General features: G+C 44.9%; 1 protein-coding gene across 1 annotated transcript in view; it reads left to right on the top strand.

Moving 5' to 3' along the window:
- The first annotated feature begins 939 nt into the window (after nt 1–939).
- Nucleotides 940–22,987, top strand: part of MINDY4 (MINDY lysine 48 deubiquitinase 4) — a 128,249-nt gene continuing 106,201 nt past the window's right edge. Inside the window, exons 1-5 of the mRNA XM_012475127.2 lie at nt 940–1,073; nt 7,851–7,970; nt 11,359–11,594; nt 14,978–15,224; nt 20,450–20,859. Coding sequence (XP_012330550.2) covers nt 1,011–1,073; nt 7,851–7,970; nt 11,359–11,594; nt 14,978–15,224; nt 20,450–20,859 — 1,076 coding nt within the window. The 5' untranslated portion in view covers nt 940–1,010. The remainder of the gene's footprint in view (nt 1,074–7,850; nt 7,971–11,358; nt 11,595–14,977; nt 15,225–20,449; nt 20,860–22,987) is intronic.

Raw genomic sequence — 22,987 nt, 5'->3', positions numbered from 1 at the left:
AGATTAGGACTCAGGCACACACAGAGGGCTAGCCGCATGAAGATATGGGGAGAAGGTGGCCATCTATAACAGAAGCCAGGGAGAGAGGCCTCAGAAGAAACCATCCAGCTGACACCTTGATCTCGGTCTGTAGCCCTCAGAACTGGGAGACCATACATGTGTTGTTTAAGCCACCTGGTCTGTGGTACTTTGTATGGCCCCCCAGCAAAGGAATACAATAGGTAACATGCAGAAGTGGCAAAGATTGTGAAGGTGGAACCCAGGTGACTAAGTTTAGGGAAAATATATCAGGCTTAATTAGAAACTCAACTTTCCCAGTACCCAGCTGTGTGTGCCTCAGCAAAATCTTAGCCTTTCTGAATCTCAGTGTTTAGTTTTAAAGAATGGGGCCGAGAGTAACCACTTGGCCAGGAAGTTGTAAGGATTAAAAGTGCCATTGTGCCTTAAGAGCTTAGTATTCAATAAATGGCAGTCTCATTACGAGAAAGCAGGCACCGAGGGGGTTAGGAACGTGTCCTTTAATTTCGGTGCCCAAGAGGCAGAATCCTGGGCTTCCTTGCCCCCTCGGTCCAGGCCTGCCAAGGTCAGTGGCGTTGGTGGTCCCAGAGGGGGCTGTGGTGCTGAGGGTGAACCTAAGGAGGTCACTTTTTAGTCCTCCAGAAACAAGGAGGCAGGCATTGTTCCCATTTTATGTCTAGGGATATGGAGCCTAGGAGCTGGGCGGTAATCAGTCCTAGGCCTCTCAGATGACCAGGACCAGAGTGAGGACTACGAGTCCGGAGCCCATGGGCGGGGCCCTGGGCGGTGCCGGGGCGTCCTGGTTGCGGCCGCCCACTCTGAGACGCGAATTTGCAGGACGCTCCACCCCTTCCCGCCCGCCCCAGGGAAGGGGAGGAGTTCTTGCCACGCCGACGCCGCCGTCGCCACGGCAACGCGGCCATACTGCGCCCAACCGACTTAGCGGCGCGGGTCTGCGGCCGGGCGTGGGCCTCGTGGGCAGAGCTGGAGCCATGGACAGCCTCTTCGTGGAGGAGGTGGCCGCCTCCTTGGTCAGGGAGTTTCTCAGCAGAAAGGTAACGGCTCGCCCCCTCCAAAACCCGGGCAGTGGCTCTAATTTGGGGGGACTGTCGGGGTCTCCCCGAAGGCTTTGCACCTTCAGGGAGGGAGCCCGTCCCCTGCCTGCTGCCTGCTCCTGAGATGCCCCAGAAGAGCGCCGCTTTCCCGGGACAGGGGAGACTACATTTCCCACGAGGCGTTTCTGCGGTTGCCACCAGGCGCTTCCGCAAGGCAGGATTTGAGCCCCGTGCGCTGCCCTCGTGGTGCGTCCGCGCTCCGGAGCGGCTGCAGCTGGGGAGGGGGCTCGGGGGAGCAGTCCCAGCGCGGGCGCACAGCGGGCAGGCCTGCGCCCCAGCCTAGCTGCCGGCCTCCGTGCGCGACCCACGCAAGTCAGGGTCCCGCTCAGAAAGAACTTCTCCCCAGAGGAAACCCCAAAGGCCCAGAAAAGTTCTTAACAGTCAAGCCCTTAATCATTTTAGTCAATAGTGGGAATTCCAGTGATTGCTTCAGTTTTTGTAAGTTTTCCAGTTTGTCCCAGGAGAGTTTTTGCAGTGTTCACAGCTGGGAAGGTCCTTCGCTGTCCATCCACCCTGAGGGTGGAGATGGGGACCTCGGTGGGAAAGGAGCTCGCTGGGGGTCTTGGTATGGTAGTAGAGGGGGACACCCATCGGTTCCATTCTTTCTGGATTTGGCTATCCTTGCCATGTCATACTTCGCTAGGGCTCTGGGCACTTGTCTGGTATGAAAACACATACAGGTAATTTTTTGAATGGAAAAAAGGGGAAGAACTTTGAAGTCAAATGGAGAGGGTTCAAATATTTGCTACTAGTTTGCAGCGTGAATCTGGGTACTTTACTCATTGCCTCAATCTCCTTATCTGTAAAACACGAAAAAATAAGACCTACCCTTTTCAGATTTATAATGAGGATTAATAATTACATATGGGCTAGCATTGGATCTGACATATAGATACAATGTGCACGTGGGTGTTCAACTTTATACCTCCCCACACCCTCACTGTCTCTGACACCAAACAGGTGTCCCTGAAGTGCACCTGTTTGGGAAGTGTCTGTGTGTTTTAATTATTTATTTGAAAAAGTTTTAAATGCATTTGGCTCTGTTTAAATGCATCTGTCCTGTTTTTATGGCGAATTGACCTTCCACCACCAAGTCCTGGCTGCATATTGGGTATCAGTGACACACCCTGGGAAGCTGACTGTTACCATCATTTAAGTCTGGGTCACTGAATAAAACTCTTAGAGAGGGCTTCTTCACGTTCTTTCTTTCTTGAGTACAGATGAAATCCATTGTCCTCACTGACATCTGAACCTGCCCTGTAGCTTGACCCCAGCTTACCATCTCGATCTCATTTCCAGCCTTTCCCATGTCCACTCAACATCCGCCCCACCCCCTCACCCCGCCCACTTGACATGGCCAAGTTCCCCTGGTCGCTTCTCCCTCCCATGTTTTATCTGGGCACACTAAGGCCCTAAGAGTAGAAAGGAGTTGCCCATAGTTACTCAGAAAGTCACAGGGAGCTGGGACTGCAGCCCAGGGATACTGCTTTCTCATCGCCATCTGTTCCAGGCAGAGACCACATGCTCCTCCCAGGGTTTTGCACAAGCAGTCATTGCACCCAGCAGTAGTAACCAAGAGAGCTGTCATCATGGTGGCAGATATCTTCTAGGTACTGGTTCATTGTCTCAGATCCTTGTAACAGTCCTGAAAGATAGGTGTAAGTATTCCCTTTCACATAAGAGTATCATGAGACCAGGAGGCCAAGAAACTGCCCAGGGTGAGCAGGTCAGACCATGTCATTCCCCTGCTCAAACCCCTCTACTGGCTTCCCATTGTAATTAGACTATGCGTCTCTCTATGACTTGGCTTTAGCTACCCTCAGACCTCATCTTCTGTGACTGCTTGCTCCGCCCTCTACCCTCCAGTCACCTTGGCCTGCTTGAACTCACCAAGTGTGGTCTGCCCTCAGGGAGAGTCACGATAGTCTCCTGGAGATGGCAGGATACACTGAGGCGACTCTTCTGCTGTCCCGGCCTCTTGGGTCTGTGGCTCCACTCCTGCAGTGACTGTGCCATCCTCCCTCTGCCACCTTGCTCCATGGTCATGAGCTGGGCTTGTCATTACCAATACTGTGCCCTTTCTGTAATCTCAATTCCAGACTTCCCACCTGTCCAAATTTCCGGCTTGTCCCCCTTCCTAGCCCCGCGTAAACTCCTCTCCAGCCATACCCATCTGTATTGCTTTGTTCCTTCCAACTTTTCACAGTTCCTCTGGCCTGCCGTAACCCTGCCTACTTCTCACCCACCCATCGTTGTAATTGCAGCCTCCATAACAGGCACAGCTCTTTTGCCATTCTCTCTCTTCATCACTTTCTGACTCGTCCTGCTCCACATTTGCACCCATAGAGCTGAATGGGATTGGAGAGAAACACACACCACCATGTTGATGTTGTCACTCTTAAGTCCATAGCCACCCACCCCTATGATACCTTATGGGTGCTGCCCACCTGGTTTCAACTCTTCAGTCTGTTCACCTCTCAAATCCTGGATGACCATTTCACACCTTCTCTCTCCTCAAACCCTGAAGCTCCTTCCCCATCTAATTTCACTGAGGAAACAGAAGTCATGAGAGAAGTCCAACAGGCTCCCACCATCACACTTACTGACCTTCCTGGGCCTGCACCGTTCACTCTGCTCTCTCTGGTGGATGAATTCTCCACACCCCTGGTTAGGCCCGCCCCTCCATGTGTGCCTGCCCTGTGCTGTGTGCTCAAGGATGTGGCTGTCTCCTGCACCATGCATTTCCCTCCTCTGCTAGTTACTTCTATCAGCACATACAAGTCGTGCTCCTGCAGAATCCCATCTTGACACCCAAACCCAGCTACAGGTTTATTTTTTAACCCCATAAAAGAGCCGTGTCTACTCTCATTTTAATTCTTTTCTCTGCTTTCTCAAACCCATTCTAATCAGACTTTTGTCCCCATCATTCCATGGAAACAGCTCTTGTTAGGGCCATTATTGCCCTGGAGTTGTTAGTCCTTGCCCTTCTTGATCTAATGATTATGTTTGTCACAGTTGATTGTGTTTTCTGCTTGGCTCCTAGGAGACTGCCCCTCTTAGCTTTCCTCCTACCCCTCTGGTTGCTCCCTTCATAGTCTTCGCTGATCCCCTTCGTTTCCCTTTTCTCTGCACTCTGGTGGGCTCAAGGACTTAGTTTATGGCTCTTTTCTCTTCTTTTGTCCATTCACTCTCAAGACGTCTCAGCCAGTCTTGTGGTCTATATGCTGACAGTCTATATGCTGAAATTCCCAGATGTCTATCTCTAGCTGAGACCTCTCCCTGAACTCTTGAATTCTTCCGTCTGCCTATTCTACATTTCTACTGGGATGGCTAACAAGCATCGTAATATGTCTCTGATAGTGTTTCTCCTCACACTTCAGACACCAAATGTGTGGGGAATTTTTCCTCCACACAAACTAAATCTCCAACTCTCCAGACACCAACTGGGTGTCATACAATTCAGTTCCATCCTGAAACTACTTGGAGTTAGTGGAGACCTTGCAGGTTAAGGTCTCAGTCTCATCCCCACTTCAGATGCCAGTCAGAAGTCCCAAGTTGCTACCTGAACTTCTGACCAACTAGCTGTAAATTGAGGGTTTCCACAGCCCCCTACACAGTTTTAATAATGTTCTAGAATGGCTCACAGAACTCGGAGAAACACTTTACTTACATTTACCAGTTTATTATAAAGGACACAATTCAGGAACAGCCAGATGGAAGAGATGCATAGGGCCAGGTCGGGGGTTAGGGAACTTCCATGCCCTCTTCAGCATGCCACCCTCTCAGCACCAACCTGGGAGCTCTCTGAACCCCATTGTTCAGGAAGTTTTATGGCGATTCTGTTATATAGGAATGTTCGATTAAATCAATGACCATTGGTGATGAGCTCCATCTATAGCTCCTCTTCCCTCTCTGGGAGGTTGGGAGGTGGGGCTGAAAGTTCCAGCCCTCTAATCAAGGTTTGTGACCAGCCCCTGTCCTGAAGCTGTGTAGGGGTCCCCAGCCACTAATCATCACATTAGCATAAAGAAGACATTTATCACCCTGGAGATTCCAAGGGTTTTAGAATCTATGTGCCAGGAACTTGGGACAAAGAACAAATATTTATTTATCATAATGGCCAGAACTCAATTTCTGATTTCCTGTTCCTCCTACGACTGTGCCCATTGCAATAAATGGCATCTCTGTCCTTCTAATTGCTTGGACCAAAAACTTTGGAATTATTCTTGGCTTTTCCTATTCTTGTGCACATCATATCCAGTCCATCAGCAAATCTGTTGGCTTTATCGTCGGAGCGCATACAGAATGTAGCCACTTCTTACCACTTCTGTTGCAAACACCTTGCCCCAAGCCACCCCTGTGTTCATGTGTTGTGAATTGTTCAATAGCTTCCTCAGTGGTTTCTGTTTAATCTCCTGCCTCCTACAGTTTATTTTCAACCTAGCAGCCGAGTGATCTTTTAAAAATATGTCAGTTCAAAATAGTAGCCTTCCCATTTCACAGAAGCCCACAAGGCCTTTCCTTATGAGGCTCTGGGTGACTTCCGACTTCCTTATCTCCTTTCCCCTACCACGCAGCTCTAGATGCACTGGCTTTTTGCAACTGGCGTGGGGCCTTTGGAGTTGCTGTTCCTTGCCTGGACACTTTTCTCCCAAGTGTCTGCATGGCCTCGTCTTTTGATTCCCTCATCAATGCCTTTCCTGACCACATTTGATAAAGTAGCAGCCCATCCCCACACCCACCCCAGCCCTCTCTGTCTCCTTATCTTACTTTGTATGTTTTTCCCCCATATCATACTGTACTTGTTGTCTCTTCTCCTATAGAATGCAGACTCCTTGAGGACTGGGACTTTGATCTGTTCACTCCTCTGCCTCTAGCAACTGGACTGATGGACTAGTGGTCCGTTCCCTTTGTTTCACAGATAGGGAAACTGGGGAGGAGTGAGCATGTGGATGATGCTGAGCAAACAGCTGACCGTCTAAAACAGTGCCCTTTGTCCTTGTCTTCCCTCTCCCTGCTTTGTCTCCCTGGTAGTGCATATTAGCAGCTGTCTATAGTAGTGCACTATACATTTATCGTCTGCTTTCCCAACAGAACATCAGCCGTATTCCTTCTGTGTTTCCTGCATCTAGAACAGAGCCTGGCACATAGGAGTTGTATGACAGGCGTTTGTTGGGTGAATGAAGTTTGAGTGGGCTGGATGGGACTGAGGACTACCTGACTCCCGAGGGTACCCTTGTTCCCTGCCCCAGTGGTTTCTCTCTCTCTCTCTCTTTCTTTCTTGTCCTTCTTTCCTTCTTTTTATTGAAGAGATAGGATCTCCCTCTTTCATCCAGGATGGAGTGCAGTGGTATAATCATAGCTCACTGTGGCCTTGAAGTCCTGAGCTCAAAGATTCCTCCTGCCTTGGCCTCTCGAAGTTCTGGGACTGCAGGCCTATGGCACCATGCCCAGGCCTCCATAGTTTACAAATGCTGGTGTGCATCACACTGTAGAGTTGGGGCAGGTGTGGGGTTTGTTAAATGTGCCAGGGCTTGCTGATTTGAGCTGCTGACAGACATAAAGAGTTATCCATCAGAGAGAGACCCTCGTTATAGCGTGTTCCACATCGCTTTGACTGGAGGGAAAGCCATGGTTAAGCCCAGATGAAATGTGAGTGGTTGGTTTTGAAGCCCACCTTTCCTTCAAATGGACTCTTCCTGATGCACCTAATCCACCTTTTTTTCCAACACATAGTGTCCATTTATTTCCATTTCCCTTCCTTACGGCCTCCTCTTTCCTGTTTGTTTCAAGGTTATGTTCTTACTTTTAGTTTCCCAAATTGGCCTTCTTACCTAAGCTCATGGTGGGCGTGGGTTTTGTCTGGTTTCCCCAGCATCTAGACCCTCTGTAAAATTCTGAACACAAAGGCTCTTAGAGAAGCTGAAGCCTGTGTAGCACTGGGGGTCTGGAATCCATTAAGAGCAAGGAACACTCCTAACACCAGGCTGAGCTGTTGGTGAGGCATCTTCCTGCCTCTAACCATTTGACAATCACCATGGCCCAGTGAGGTGGGCAGAAAGCAACTGCTGTGGTTGTTTTTCAAATGGAGGAGCCGGGCACTTGTGGGGAACAGGATGCTCACTTCTCCAACCCCAGATTTGCCATTGCTAGAGCATGTCTCAGTTGAGCCTTGAACCTTGGTCTTTGGGTAGTTTGGGGTGGGATGATGGAAAGTGGCTTTGCTGGTGATTTAGCAGACATTTACCGAGAGCTTCCCATGGGCCTGGGTCCCAGAGTCAAGGACTCACAGGCTGGGATGGTTACAACCCCTGCCTGTGATGTAATTCCATTGTGTTACCTTGGGTAAGTCAACCCCATCTCCTGGTTTCCCCATCTGAGAGTGAAGGGAATGAATATTAGCCATGTTTTTTCTTTTGTTTATTTTTAAAACTTCATATGTTATGGTTCCAAATATAGGGCCAAACCCAGGATTCCTGTGTGGGAGTTCTGAACTCACTCCTTATCTGTGAAATGAGCTGAAAACTTCAGCCTTCACTTAGCCCATAGGGCTGTTGTAAGAATCAGAATAATATTAATAATTGCAGAGGTGATGTCAAGTGTAAAGGTTATGTGGGAGTTATCTTGGTGAACATCAGGAGTCTTTTGCTTGTGCTTTATGAGAACAGCAGGCTTTGATTTAAGATGGTAAACAGTGATTCAGATTTCTTCCCTCAGGGCTTAAAGAAGACATGTGTGACCATGGACCAGGAACGCCCACGCTCTAACCTCAGCATAAACAACAGAAATGATCTTCGAAAGGTTTTGCATCTCGAATTTCTCTATAAGGAGAACAAGGTACGTGCTTTCTAAGGTGTGATGTGGAGTCTTGGAACTGAGTTTGGCGCTGCCAAAGCACTCACGGTCCCTGCCAGTGACAGGAGAGGCTTGAGGAGCTGCTGGCCTGCCACACTTGCGTTCAGGGAGAAATGGACCCCCTCCAAGTGCGGACAGATTCCCAGTGGGAGTGAGTTTTCCACCTTGGTCGGCTGGTGCCGCCCACTGGTGTGTTGCGTGCATGTGGTTGTTGGGCTCATTTTGAATAGAGCCTGTGGCAGTGCTCAGCCTCCCAGTTATTCCCCGTGCTCCCTCCTCCCCACACAAGGCTATTTTTAGTAAGACTGTACTCAAGAATATAGTATCCAGTTATACTAAAATTTTCCATTCCCCACTTGTGTAAGAGTTTCCTTCTTCAGTTCTGAGTAATACCTTAGTGTTGAGTCTCCTGTGACATATAATTTAGGTAGAGGAGGGAATTGGGTTCAGCTAACCCAGGTGCATTAGAGTCAGGAAAGCAAACGGAACTGCATTTCTGTGGGTGGGAAGGGGGCTTCTCAGATCCCCCAGACTTGATCTCCCCCAACCTGCTGTTATAGGCTTTCATGGCACCCTATAGGTTTCCTGTTTTTGTGTTTTTCACATTGGCAATAGAATATGTGATTTAAAGTTAATATCTGCCTCCCCCAGTACCTTGGACACAGCAGAAGCCAGAAATGCAGTCTTTTTTGTTCACAATTATATCCCCATGCATAAAGTGCTGTCCAATAACATAGTGAATAGTCAGTATATATTTGTGGAATAAATGAATGAATGACTATACAGTTGAACAAAGCTACACTTTCTACTTAATTTTTTCATCTATTGTGAAGACAGAAAAAGAATGGGCCGTTCAGCAAATGTTGCTTTGTGGTTGCGCGTAGTGTCAGAGTCAAAAAGAAAATGATATAGTTCAGCATTTATCACAATTTTTAAAAAATGCAATAAAATGATATCTCATGTAGAATTTCAATAGGCAAAGCAAAGAAGGGAAAATGCCCCATTTGAAGTTGGGAAAAGCAGGTCTTGCCTTCTCGGCTAGCCTCTCAGGGTCCAGCTTTAAACTACGGATAAATTTCCTCTTCTCAGGAGGGAGCTATGAGCCAGACAGAGTTGACTATCCAAGGTCTCACAGTCTGTTACAAGGTAGGGATGAGGCTAGAATCAGGTGTTTTGATTCCCAATCCTATTGTAGAAGTGATGGTCAAGCATATTTTAATTGTAATCCTTTTTTCAAATGGGACTTTAGCAGATTGGATTGGTGTGGTGGTGGGACCAAGGCTATTTTTTGAGACACCCAGAGGATCCTCTGAACCACTTGAAAACTATGCAAATATGTGTCATAGGCCAGGAAGGAACCTAGGCCAGGCTTCCCTCAATGAAGTGAAGGATGGAATTTCAGGCAAACATATAAACTAAAAATAAGTGGTACCTACAGGAGCACTCAGGTCACCAGAAATTCTCATCTTCCCCTTTGAGGAGAAATAGGCAATGGCAGCCAGGTGAAGTGTATCAGAGGCTCAGTAAAGATAACAAATAGAAGGCCTTTATCCTCTGGGTCCTGGGGTGGCATGCAGGCACCTCTAGCTCCTGTCCTTAGCAAGTACTTTCTAAGTCCTGTGGAAAGAATGTTGACCCAGGCAGCAGATGCTTTACAGTCCTCCGTCTGCTGTATTCCAAGGCAGGAGAGTGGACTGTACACTTTAGGAGAATTTTGCACCAAGAATAAGACAGCTACCCAGAAATTTCAATTAACCATTTTGGTTACATTGGACTTTTAACATAAATGTACCTCATCTAATTTCCCAAAAGTGTCTTTGGCATTCAAGTTATTTTTATTCCCTCAGTATAATATAGTCTCCCTAAAGTAGTTGTTATCTTAAGATACTGAAGATATTTTCATGAGCTACTGATAAGTGCCCTGATTTATACAACAATCGTTAGCTGTTATACAATGAATTGGAGTGTATATTTTACGGGAAAATTACTCATTAGTCTATCTATTACATAATAATTTTGACATTCACTCAGCACAAAGCCTGATTCTGGGAAAGCCCTGCAATTTTATGTTAATATTTCCAGTAACTTGTTTTAACCTATTAGGTATAGGATAGATAAAAATGCCTATGTAAATTGAGATTTTGAAAAACAATATCTAGATTCATATATAGGCTGTGCCTATTGTGAGCCAAATGATGTAAAAAAGCATAAGGTATAATCAGGCAATTCAGGGTTCTAAGTCTCTCTTATTGAGAGAAAAAGCAAGAAGGCTACAATAAATATAGTCTCTTTCCTCTCTCTTCATTGTAAGCTTCATTTAATCTTAGACAAAATAGTTTCTGTTTTTATCTCTTCCTGAAAAAAACAATAAAACTGTCCCAGATTTTGTCTGATGAATCTGCTGAGTTTGTTCGTAGTCTGTGGGCTGTGGGTCTTAGTCCTAGAGTCCTGCTGCATAGATGAGAGGAGTGGGAAGGGGAGGGCTTGACATGCCCTGAGGGCCTGCTCTGCCAAGCTCCAGGTCAGGTGCCTTGCTACTCTGCAAAATGTCTAATCACAGCTCAGCAGGACCTGGGTGTTACTGGGCGAGTGGGTTGGGGACTGACACGTGGCTGGGTCCCTGAGGCCAGCCTGCACAGCGTTGCATGAATGGCTGTGTCTATCCAGATTACTTAGGGGAATTTAAATCTTTGCTGTTCTGATTTAGTGTCAGTGGGACGTGAGAATCTGCATTTTTAAAAAACTTCCAAAGGGAACATTTTGAGTAGGCAGGGCTGGAAAATACTGGTATCATTTAATTCCAAATTACTGAAGACTTTCATTTGCCTTTTGTTTTTAAAGTTGAGATGTAAAATGAGTTGGTCCTGACTGCCTCTATGCTCTTCACGTTAATCATCTGCTTCAGTTGTCTCTGTCATCGCTGCTGTCAGTGTTAGATGCAGGGCTTACAGACTAAAAAAAATTCAGACCCCAAGTACTTATGAATCTGTAGGGTTAGTGTTCCCTATAGACTCTGATTTTTAAATGAAGGGATATATATTTTATAAAATTATTCCTTGGTGCAAAAAGGAGGAAATTTGCTTAGGCATGCCTCTATTTCTATCACATTTTATTCTAATTATTTATTGAATGGCCTGTCTCATGCATTGGATGCTAGTTCTTTTAGGGTAGAGATTTTGTTCTTATCTCTGTGTCCCAGCCCAACATGGTACCTAACATATAATACATGGCCAGTAAATGTTGGCTGAAAGCTTGTTTGAATGAGTGAAAAGTTGATAAACTTACTCAAAGAAGTGGAATAGTTGTCTTTTCCACTCTTTCCTGAGGCTGTACATATAATTAATGATTTTTTTTTCTCTCCCAATGATAGGCAAAGGAAAATCCTCTAAAAACGAGCCTTGAACTCATCACCAGATACTTTCTGGATCACTTTGGAAATACGGCTAACAATTTCACTCAAGAAACCCTAATCCCTTCACTCTCAGTTCCAAAGAAAAATAACAAAGTGCCATTGAGATGCTCAGAGCCCACACTGGTAAATATATATGACCTTTCAGACGAAGATGCAGGATGGAGAACATCGTTGTCAGAAACAAGCAAAGCCAGGTATCTTTTCCCATTATTCCATTTGTTACTTACCTATTGCTGCCATAACAAGTTACTATATACTTCATAGTTGTTTCAGTTAGTATTCTCCAGAGGAACAGAATCAATACGGTCTACATATGTGTGTGTGTGTCTATATGCATACGTACCTGTATGTATATATAAAGAAATTTGGCCAGGCGCAGCGGCTCACACCTGTAATCCCAGCACTTTGGGAGGCTGAGGCAGGAGGATCATTTGAGACCGAGAGTTCGAGGCCAACCTGGATAACATAGAGAGACTCCCATCTCTACAAAAACTAAAAACAAATTAGCTGGGGTGGCAGTGTGCACATGTCCCAGCCACTCAGGAGCTGAGGCAGGAGGATCACCTGAGTCTAGGAGTTCAAGGCTGTGGTGAGTTATGATCACACCACTGTAGGCTAGCTTGGGAGATGGAGTGAACCTGTCTCTTAAGAAGAAAAAAAACAGGTGTATTTTAAGGACCTGGCTAATGGGATTGTAAAGGCTGGCAAGTCTGAAATCTGTAGGGCAGGCTGGAAATCTGGAAACTCAAGACAGGATTTTTATGTTACAATCTTGAGAAAGAATTTCTTCTTTGAGAAGCCTCAGATTTTGCTCTTAAGGCCTTCACCTGATAGGATGTGCCCCACCCACATCATTGAGGATAATCTGCCTTACTTAAAGTCAACTGATTGTAAACATTAATCTCATTTACAAATGCCCTCCCAGCAACAGCTAGACTGATACTTGACTCAACAACTGGGTACCACAGCCTAGCCACATTGGCATATAAAATTTAATCCTCGCAGTGGTTAAAGCAATACGAATTTATTCTTTTACAGTCCTGGAGGTCAGAATAAATACGAATTTATTCTCTTACAGTCCTGACCTTTAATCTCACTGGATTAAAGGCAAGGTGTCAGCAGGCCTGGTTCTGTCTGGAGGTTCTGAGAGGAAAATCCAATTTCTTTTCTTTTTTAGCTTCTAGAGGCCACCTGTGTTCCTTGACTCATGGCCCCTCCTTCCATTTTAAAGCTCATCACTCCAGCCTCTGCTTGTGTTGTTATAGCTCCTAACTTTACTGCTACCTTTCACCCTCATGTCTCCTTCTAAGAAGGACCCCTGTGATTACATTGGGTCCACCAGATAATCCCATTTGAAGACTCTTAATTTAATCACACCTGTAAAATCCCTTTTACTATGTAGCTAACCCACTTTTGTAGTTATCCGTAAGTGGGTTAACTTATGGTTGACTTATGGTTAACCCACTTATGCCTAGTGTTCCATTATTGGAACACTAAATATGTGGGAGTTATTTATATTGTACTGCTCAAGGTCATCACCAAGGTCTGATTTTTCATTCATGCAAAAATTCAAAAAATTGCAACCTCTGGCATAAATGGGTTAACAGATTCCAGGAATCAGGATGTGAGTATCTTTGTGGGGGTCACTGTTCAGCTTCCTATACTCTGTGTTTTCAAAATCTCTGCCATGGAGTGCTGTTTTTTTCCTGTCGAGGCTGTGAGAATGGACTGCGTTGTGATGAAGAATAGTTACAATTCACTGTGTTTATTTTAAATTCCATGATCGTAAGGTTCAAGCGCTTGCTTTATTTGATTTTCTTAAAAACAGGGGTATAGTATTCTACAAGGCAACAAAACACTGTACAGATGGGAAAAAATCCGAAAAATAAGCTCTTTTAAAAATCTTAGGAAGAAAATGAATTGGCATTCTTGATTTAATCTCTATTATTTGGGAAACAATTAAATTATGACCTTAAGATACAGCAGTCCCCAGTAGTGAGCTTAACTTCCTGGGAATGGGTGCTTTCTTCTGTTTCCATTGAAAAGCATTTCCCTTCCTGAGGGTCGCTGAAGCTCAGGGCATGGGTGTCCAGCTGCCAAAAGGTGGGACCATGACAGGCATTTAGCACAAGGATTTGGAGGTGTAGGGTTGTGAGGGGCTATCAGGAAGCTCTTCCTCCAAAGTATTTACTGCCTGGCTGGGAAGTGAAATATTTCTGATACAATAAAAAAGCAACCAGGAAGTTGAAGCTCCTGAGTCCCACCCAGTCACCCAAGCCAAAAATGTGGGTGTTCTTGCCTCCCCCTGTCATCTTCTGCATCTGTGAGTCCTGTGAGCTCTGCACCCATAGTGATAGTAGGCACTTTGCTTCTTTCCTCCTTTCTCTGCCCACTGGCAAGAGCCTCAGTTCACACTCGCATCCTCTTTTCCTGGCTAACTCCCACAGCCCCTTCCTGGTCTCCAGGCCTCTAGTGATCTTCCCCTCAAATCCACCCTTGCCCTAAGATAGTGTGAGCTTTCCACAAAAGGAGTCTGGCCATGCCGCTCCCCTGCTGAAGGGCTTCAGATATTCCTTGCTCTTTTCGGTATAAACTCCTTAGAGTACCATGCAGAATCTCATTCCAGACCAGCCCCACTTCTCCCCAGAGCACCTCCTGCCTTAGAGGCCTGCCTACTGGGGCTGGGCCCTCTCCTGGGGACCTCTTCCCTCCTGATTGGCTCAGACTCAGGTGCTGCTTTCTCTGGGAGCCTTTTGGGATTTCTTCAGGCTGATTCCAGCCACTTTGCTTGACATGCCCCAATCACAGCACATGTGATTGCCCACCCACATGTGATCCAGTCCCTGGCAAGCAGTTTGGCATAGGGTAGGGGGCAATACTTATTTATGCCAGAGCCCAGGAGTAGAAAATAGTTGAGTCTGTGTCACAGGAGTGCTGGCTTATGGGTGATCAGAGGTAAGAGTCCCCTTTGCCTAGGTCTCTGGCTTTGTCTCGTGGGCTCTCTCACTCTTGTTCTTTCTCTCTCTGTGCTTATTGTCTCACTTCTTTTGTTCTTTCTTGCTCTCTTCCTCTGTCTCTCTTTCTCTCTCATGCGCACACACACACACACACACACACACACACACACAGCCATTGGCACACTGACTTCAGCTTTAGCTGAACAGTGGGGGAATGCTGAGTTCACACTGGGTCATCTCCACGCCTCTCGGTGGTGTCCGGCAAGGCTGGGCTCCACATATCCCATGACTGTCCTGAAGGGTTATAGTTTTCCTTCATCATTCAGGCCTGGAAAACTGAGGATGCTCTTTAGTCTTAAGGACTTGAGGGGTCCTGTTTTGGATCATCATCACTGAATTTGTTTGCTTGTTTACTGGTCTTATTTTGTAGGGCAGACTTGCCCCGATACCAGAGTATTTTCTTTTCCTTATCTTTCATGATAAAGTGCTGGGTGGTTAGAAGTCATCATAGATTGATTAATGGACTTGCTTTGAGTGCCCATTGAATGTGGAATTTGCTATCTTTGCTACTGATTCCTTTTGGGGAGTCTGTTTTAATGGAAATAATTCCTTTTTTACAGGCATGACAATCTTGATGGAGATGTACTTTGTAATTTCGTATCATCTAAAAGGCCCCCACACAAAAGTAAGCCCATGCAGACAGTCCCGGGCGAAACTCCTATGTTGGTTTCTGCATGGGAGAAGATGGACAAGCTTCACTCGTTGGAGCCTTCCTTGGATGTGAAGAGGATAGGAGAGAATTCCAGGCCAAAGTCTGGTCTGACTGTGCGAGGCATGATGACTGGGCCCATCGCCAGCTCCCCACAGGTGGGGCTATTGCTCTTTCTGTTGTTATGAGACTGGAGGCTGAGGACTGGGCCAGGCTTAAGGTATTCCTGGGTTTATTTGGGGTCCCCCACAGGATAGTCCGAGAAGGGAACCTGTGTATGGGGATGGGAAGAACATTCCCCTGTTTTCTCTCTGGCTCTACTGTCAGTGCCCCATGGGGCCTTGAGCAGGTCGCCTTTCCTGCCCTTAGCTTACCCATTTTGTCTGTAAAGTTTTCTATTCCTCTGCTGAGTAAGAACACCTACTCAGCTTTGTCTTTGTAATTCAGGAGTGGGGAACCTATCCAGGTTTAGAGAGCGTCTTTAGGCCGGGCTCAGTGGCTCATGCCTGTAATCCCAGAACTTTGGGAGGCCAAGGTGGGAGAATCACTTGAGCGTAGGAATTTGAGACCAGCCTGGGCAACACAGGGAGACACTTGTCCCACCACCCTACCTCTACAAAAATAAAAAAGTTAGCCAGGTGTGGTGGTGTGCGTCTGTAGTCCTAGCTACTCCGGAGGCTGAGTGGTGAGGATTGCTTGAGCCTGGGAGGTTGAGGCTACCGTGAGCTGTGATCATGTGACTGTACTCCAGCGTGGGCAAGAGTAAGACCCTGTCCAAAATAAAAAAAGAAAAGAAAAAGAAAAACAGAGAGCATCTTTTAAAAAAAATTTAAAACACAATAGTTAAAAGGGAATAAAACCCCCAGTCCTTATAGTTTCATTTATTCTGCTTTTATTTTTTCTCTTTCAAAAAAAAATTCTAAAAATTTCACATTGTTGTTTTATAGTCTTCCTTACAGGGTGACCATGGTAGAGTTCATTAGGCAGAGAGACGAAACCAAATCAGAAACAAATGTAAAAAAAGTTTGCAGTACAACAAATGGAAAAGCAAAGCAAAAGCAAACACCAAACTCAAAATGCCGTATCAGTCACGTCAGGGAGTCTGAGCCAACCAAAACTAGGGTGTCTGTGTCCACCTGTGCTCTCACTCACCTGCTGTATGTTTAGATGTGGGCATAGGTGCTGGCACTGTTCTCCCAGTTCATTTATAATTAGCACAGAAAGAAGTGAGTCCTCTCCTTGCCCCTGGCTCCATCTTGTGGGGTCTTTGATCAAGGTTTTTATTTATCTTGGCTGCAGTCTCTTCTATTAGACCAGCTGTCTAAGGCCCATTAGGGCTCTGGGATTTCCGTGCTCTCAAGTCATGCAGTCTTGGGGTCCAGATCAAGGAAAAGCCTGTCCATCACTGTGTAGTTCAGGCCACATCTTGATGTCATACCGCATCCTAGGTCTTCTTGTTGAAAAAGGACATTCAGAAACTGAATCCTGTCCAGAGGAAAGGGGCAAAAATGGTGAGCAGTTTGGAGGAAATGAAAAGATTTGGAGATGCTTAATCTTGTGGGAGGTTGGCAGAATGTAAGAGATTTCTTCGAATATGGAGGTAGGAATAGCCTGTCTCCATGTGAGATAAACTCTATTTGCAACCTCCAGCTTAGTCTGTAAGGCTCCCAAGAGCAGGGCACCGTGTGTTTCTGTGTAGTGCATGGTGTATGCCTGCTGGTCCCATTGTTGGGTTGAGTGGTGTAGCCTTGCCTGGTGGCTCCAGACAGCACAGCTGGCACCAGTGGATGGAGGCTGGTATCGGAACCCTCGATTGGTCACAGCCACCTCAGCAGTGGAAAAGGTCGTTTTGGAAGGGACTCGGCTAGTTGTGTAAAAAGGAAGTTAGGTAACCCATCTGCTGGGGACACTGTGGAAGGAGCCCTGCCTGGTTGAGAGTTTAGACTACATCAGTAGTTCTCAGACTTTAAGTCTCAGGCTCTCTTTATACTCTTAAAATTATTGTGGAGTGCAAAGAGCTTTTGTTTATGTGGGTGTGTCTGTTGCTATTTACTATATTTGAAATTAAAAGAAGTTAAAAAATATTTACTTACAAAATCATTAAAAATAAAAGTAGTAAACCTGTTACATGTAACACAGTATATTTTAATGACAAAATAACTATATTTTCCAAAACAAAAAATTAGTAAGATGAGTAGCATTGTTTTACATTTCTTTGCAAATCTCTTTAATGCCTGGTTTAGTAGAAGACAGTTCAAGCCTCATATTTGCTTCGGCATTCAGCCTGTTGCAATATGGTGTTTTGGTTGAAAAGTATGAAGAAAATCTGGCCTCACATAGATAAGCAGTTGGCAAAGGAAAAAGTATTTTAATAGTCTTTTCATAAAACTGGGTTATTTTTCTTTGATGCTACATTGAAACTAGACAAGTTACAGTTTCTCAATGTGAAATCTTAAACCATATCGGTGAACTTTTTGTACCTTACCAATTTCCCTTGGTACGTCTTGTACTTTGAATGTTTTACCTCTGCATGATTTAGTAACATAATATATTGGTCATTTGGAAAATATCGGTTACTGAGTTATATAGATCTTCCAAATGTGGACACATCTCATCAGAAAAAAGAAAATTGCACCAAAAAATTGTGTTCATTGATGTCACCCCCCAGCTCATCCAAGAAGTTTTTAAGTATTGCAAAGCTCTCAAGCTTACGGTGGCAGATAGAAGTTTTCCAAAATTCTAATTTTTACCTGACAGCTTGTGTTTATCACTGACAAAAATATACCATTTGTTTCCCTTGAGGTGATAGGCTCAATTGATTTACAAGAAAATGCCTGCCAAATGCCCACGCTTGAGTCACCATAGTTTGTCTGTCAGTGGTTCCATGAAAAAACCAGCAAGTTCACTTGCAGCCTAGACAGTCGTGCAGTGCCAGCTGCTGTCTTCCATGCTCTGAGGAATGCCTGCACGTCCCTCTCACTGTGTCACTCAGGGTGTTGAAGAGATGTGTACTGGAGAGACTAAGGGAATAATGATAAAAAAAAAAAAGAAGGTAAAAAATGATAATTTTTATGTGTCAGCATGGGCATTTCCTCAGTGAAGTCAGCACTTTATTCATCTATTTTCATTGCGAGTGTGTCGGTGGTAAAGAGGGCCTTGAGCACTAGCGGAGTTGGTGCCACTGCCTTGATTCATGCTGGGGCCAGCAGTTTTTCCCACTGTTGCTTTGTGCACAAAGTCAACACAGTGAAAAAAGGCAAATTGTGTCATCTTACTATTATGAAAATAGTTTTGAATTCCCTGAAAGGGTCTAGGGACTCCTAGGGGTTGGTGGACTACTCTTTCAGGACCAGTGAGCCGGATGAGCACCAAGGTGCTGTCCTAGCATGACGTCCTAATCATCTAGTGTGTGCAGTGGAGATGCCCTTTATACCCGTGGTGTGAGGGAGATGGCTTGCACCTGCTTCATTGCCGAAGGCATTGAGGCAGACTTCTCCTTTGGGTAATTGTTTGGGGAGGTGGTATCTGAAACCTGCGAAGGATGTTGAAGGATAGGTTGCTCTAGAATTTCTCCAGATTCTCTAGAAGGGACATTGTGGCCTTTGAGTACCTTGGCCATACTTATTGGTTGCTCAGGAGGAAAGAGCCAAAGATTGTTGGGTATTTCATCATTTTTACTGGATCATTTCTGTGTTTAAGAATGACTTAAGAGGCTATGCTCCCTGCAGCAGCGCCAGCTCCCTTGGGCCAGAAGTTCGAGTCTCCTTGGGAATGGTGACTAATGTCTTCCTCACTTTATGCAGGGGATGCCCTGAGTGGCTTTGGGAGGAGGTTTATAGTGCTTAGTAATGTCTACTTGGCCAGAACATTACAAAATTAAGCTTTCCTTATTCCAGCCCAGGCTTTACTATTTGATCTTGGATTATTTCTGGAAATATTGAGAGGTCCAGAATTTCAAACCAAGGAAAAGCCTGGTAAGTCTGTTTTTGTCTCCCTGCCCTCCCATTAATAACAACATGAGTTCCCATTTCCTCCACTCATCTTTGACGGTAAGGGAGGGTATTTGGTTATTTCTGTGGACTCCTCTAGAATTCCTTCATTTCAAAAACTAAGCAAATCTTGAGTACCTATTAGGTGTAGGCTGCTGAGCTGGATGCTCTGTGAACACCAGAGGCAAATTAAGAATGACCTCTGCCACCAGGAGGGAGCTAAGACCATATGTAAGTGGGCATGGGGCAAATATGCGTAGGAGTCATGAGCATTTGCTGACTGTCGCGGTATGTCTGGCTCCGTGCTAGTGCCTTGCACGGGTCTCATGTCATCCTCCTCAGTCTTGTAGGGAGGAGTACTATAGGTGCCTCATCACGCATCCAAAACCTTTGGGCCGGATGTGTTTTGGAATTTATACCTTTTTAAAAAAAATTTTGGAAAGGAAGTACGGTGCATGAGCCACACAGGATATGATGCCTTTAGTAGGGTTTGTGGTAGCACCCCATAAGCAAAAACATGTCTGTTTCAGCAACTACACACAGGCCTTTCTTCTTTACAGTAGGCCTTGATTAATACTCATACTTTAAAAAACTGTAAGCGACCTCACAACAGTTAAGAATTTACCACAGGATTTAAGAAAAACCTTTCATTTTCAGAGGTTTTGGGATTTATTTATTTGTTTGTTTGTTTGTTTATTTGAGATGGTGTCTCGCTGGCCCAGGCTGGTGTGCAGTGGTGTGATCTCGGCTCACTGCAATCTCTGCCTCCTGGGTTCAAGTGGTTCTTCTGCCTCCACCTCCTGAGTGGCTGAGATTACAGTCATGCACCACCACGCCCGGCTAATTTTTTGTGTTTTTAGTAGAGAGGAGGTTTTACCATGTTGGCCAGGCTGGTCCTGAACTCCTGGCCTCAAGTGATCCACCTGTCTTGGCTTCCCAAAGTGCTAGGATTACAGGCATGAGCCACTGTGCCCAGGCTGGTTTTGGGATTTAGAAATGACAGGTAGTGGATTGTGGCCTGGTTATATTTCAGGTGAGGAAATCAGGGACAGAGAAATTAGGCATCTTGCCACAAGTGACACAGCTGGTAGGTGGTGATGCAGACTGGAGTGACGGCTTCACCTGCTGTATGACCTGCTGTCTGTAAGGGCTGTGAGAGAAAGGACGAGGCCTGCTCTGAGGTTCCAGCAGGTGGGGTGTGAGTCACTGAGAGCACAGAGGTGGGAGCATTTGAGCAGGGCCTCAAAGAACAGGCAGGATTTTAAGGGAAGGAGTCAAGGGTGGGAAAAGACATTCCTGGGAGAGACATCACATCACAAATGCTTGAAGTGGGATCTGTGTTTTCCAGCTCCTCGCAAAGGGGTCCTCACTGCTTTTGTCCTTGCTCCTTTTAGGATTCTTTCCACAAACGCTCTCTGAGATGGTCCCTGTCCTCAAGCAGCTCCACCCAGCCCCAAGAGGAGAGCTGTAAGGTCCCTGAGCTCTTTGTCTGCACCCAGCAGGACATCCTGGCTTCCAGCAACAGCTCCCCCTCCAGGCCCTCCGTGAGTCAGCTTAGTGAACTGACCATAGAAAAGCAGAAAACCACTGCCGGCAGTCCTCCCCATCTGCCCAGCAAAGGGCTGCCCCCGTGGGACAGGGCCAGACGGAGAGATCTTTCAGAGGACAGCCCAGCAGTGGATGACAGCACAGATGCAGACAGGACGACCTTGAAGTTCTGCTTGCCTGTTGGTAATTCCAGGATGACCCAGGAGAGGCTGGAAAGAGCGTTCAAAAGGCAGGGCAGCCAGCCCACACCTTTCAGGTGAGCATGCTATGCAAACGTGATGGCTTTTCAAAAAGAAGCTCTGCTTCTTTCATGTTGTCTAGTCCCTAATGGCTTCCAAGGGGCCTTCTTAGGTTCCTTGTTCTCTCAGAACAAGCCTGTGAGGTAACCGGCAAGGCAGAGTTGATTATGGTCAATCAAGAAGAAAACTCAACCAGAGCTCACACACCTGGAAAGCTAAAGAAGGCTCTAGACAGGGGTGTCCAACCTTTTGGCTTCCCTAGGCCGCATTGGAAGAATAATTGTCTTGGACCACACATAGAATATACTAACAGTAGTTGATGAGCTAAAAAAAAAAATCACAAAAGAACTCAATGTTTTACGAAAGTTTATGAATTTGTGTTGGGCTGCATTCAGGGCCATCCTGGGCTGCATCCTGGGCTGCATGTGGGCTGCGGGTTAGACAAGCTTGCTTTAGCAGGTGGTCCCAAAGCATACCTGCAGCAGCCTGGCCAGGCAGATGTGGTAAGAGTTTCTTGTGGGAAGCCAGAGATGCAGTGATGAATCACCTCCATAAGGGCCCTTTGGGCATTATTTCTATTTTATTTCATTTTTTACCCTATCCTTTTATTCTTTACAATAGGCCTTGATGATTCCTACATTGATTGGTTTTTGAATGTTAAACCAACCTTACATTCCAAGAATAAATCTAACTTGGCTGTGATATATTATCTTTTTATATATCATTGGATTTGATTTATTAACATTTCGTGTAGGGGTTTTGTGTATAAGTTTATGAAGGAGATTGGCGTTTTCCTTTTCCTTTCTTGCAAGTAATTTCCTTTCTTGCAACAGCTTTGTCAGATGCTGCTACCTAGATTATGCTAGAAGTGGTCCCTCTTTCTATGCCCGTGTAAGATTGATGTGATTTCTTCCTTAAATATTTGGGAGAGCTTACTGGAGAAATTTTCTGAGCATTAAGTTGAAAGATTTTAAATTATGTGTTTAATTAAAAATTTTTAATTCAAATTTTAACTTTCTTGTGTAAGTTTTGGCAAGTTGTAGTTTTTCAAGGAGTTTGACCACTTTATATATATTTTAAACTTATTGGTATAAAATTGTATTATTATCCTCTTATTATCACTTTGAAGTTCATCTCTGTTTCATTCCTGAGACTGATAATTTAGATTCTCTCTCTTTCTCTTAACTAGTCTCACTAGGAATTTATCAACTGCGTAATATACTCAAAGAAAACTTTTGGCTTTGTTTGTTTTCTATTTCATTGACCTCTGCTCCTAATATTTTCTTCATTTATTCTCTTTGAGTTTAATTTGCTATTATTTTGTAGTTTACTGATTCTCAGCCTTCTTCTTTTGTAATATCTTTTAAAGCTGCAAATTTCTCTGCAAGTAATGCTTTGTCTGTATTCTATAAGTTAATATGTTACATATTCATATAACTTAGTTAAGATATTTTCTAATTCCAGTTGTGTGTGTGTTTTGTTTAGCCCATGGGTTATTTAGACATGTACTGACTAATTTCATATATTTAGGGCATTTTTTTGTTTATCTTTTTGTTTTTTTATTTCTAGCTTATTTCTACTCTGGTAGTATATATATATATATATATGTACACATACATACATACATACATACATATATATATATAATCTCTATGATTACAATCCTTTGGTATTTACTGAGATTTCCATCTAGAATATATTTAAAGCATATCTCTGATAAACAGCATGTATTTGACCTTTAAATCCAGTCTGATAATTTTTTATTTCAGTTGGAATAATTATGGCATTTATATTTTCTTTTTACTTGAATAACTTCCTCTAGTAGTTTTTTTAGCAGCTATGTTAAAATTTTTTTCTAGTGTTTGGAATGTCTTTGGTTTGCCTTTTTTTTTTTCTTTTTTTGAGACAGGGTCTTTCTCTGTCACCTAAGATGGAGTGCAGTGGTGCGATCATAACTCACTGCAGCCTTGACCTCTCAGGCTCAGGCAATCCTCCCCACTTAGCTTCCTAAGTACCTGGGACTGCAGGTGCACTAATTTCCACACAGCTGGCTAATTTTTTGTATTTTTTTGTAGAGACGGGCTTTCATTATATTGCCCAGGCTGGTCGTGAACTCCTGGGCTCAAGCGAACCTCCCATCGTGGC

The sequence above is a fragment of the Aotus nancymaae genome, unplaced genomic scaffold (genome assembly GCF_030222135.1).
Source record: "Aotus nancymaae isolate 86718 unplaced genomic scaffold, 86718_ANA_hifiasm-v0.15.2.pri h1tg000025l, whole genome shotgun sequence".
Classification (NCBI taxonomy): domain Eukaryota; kingdom Metazoa; phylum Chordata; class Mammalia; order Primates; family Aotidae; genus Aotus; species Aotus nancymaae.
The sequence above is the reverse complement of the archived record's forward strand: the minus strand, read 5'-3'. Positions and strand labels throughout refer to the sequence as shown.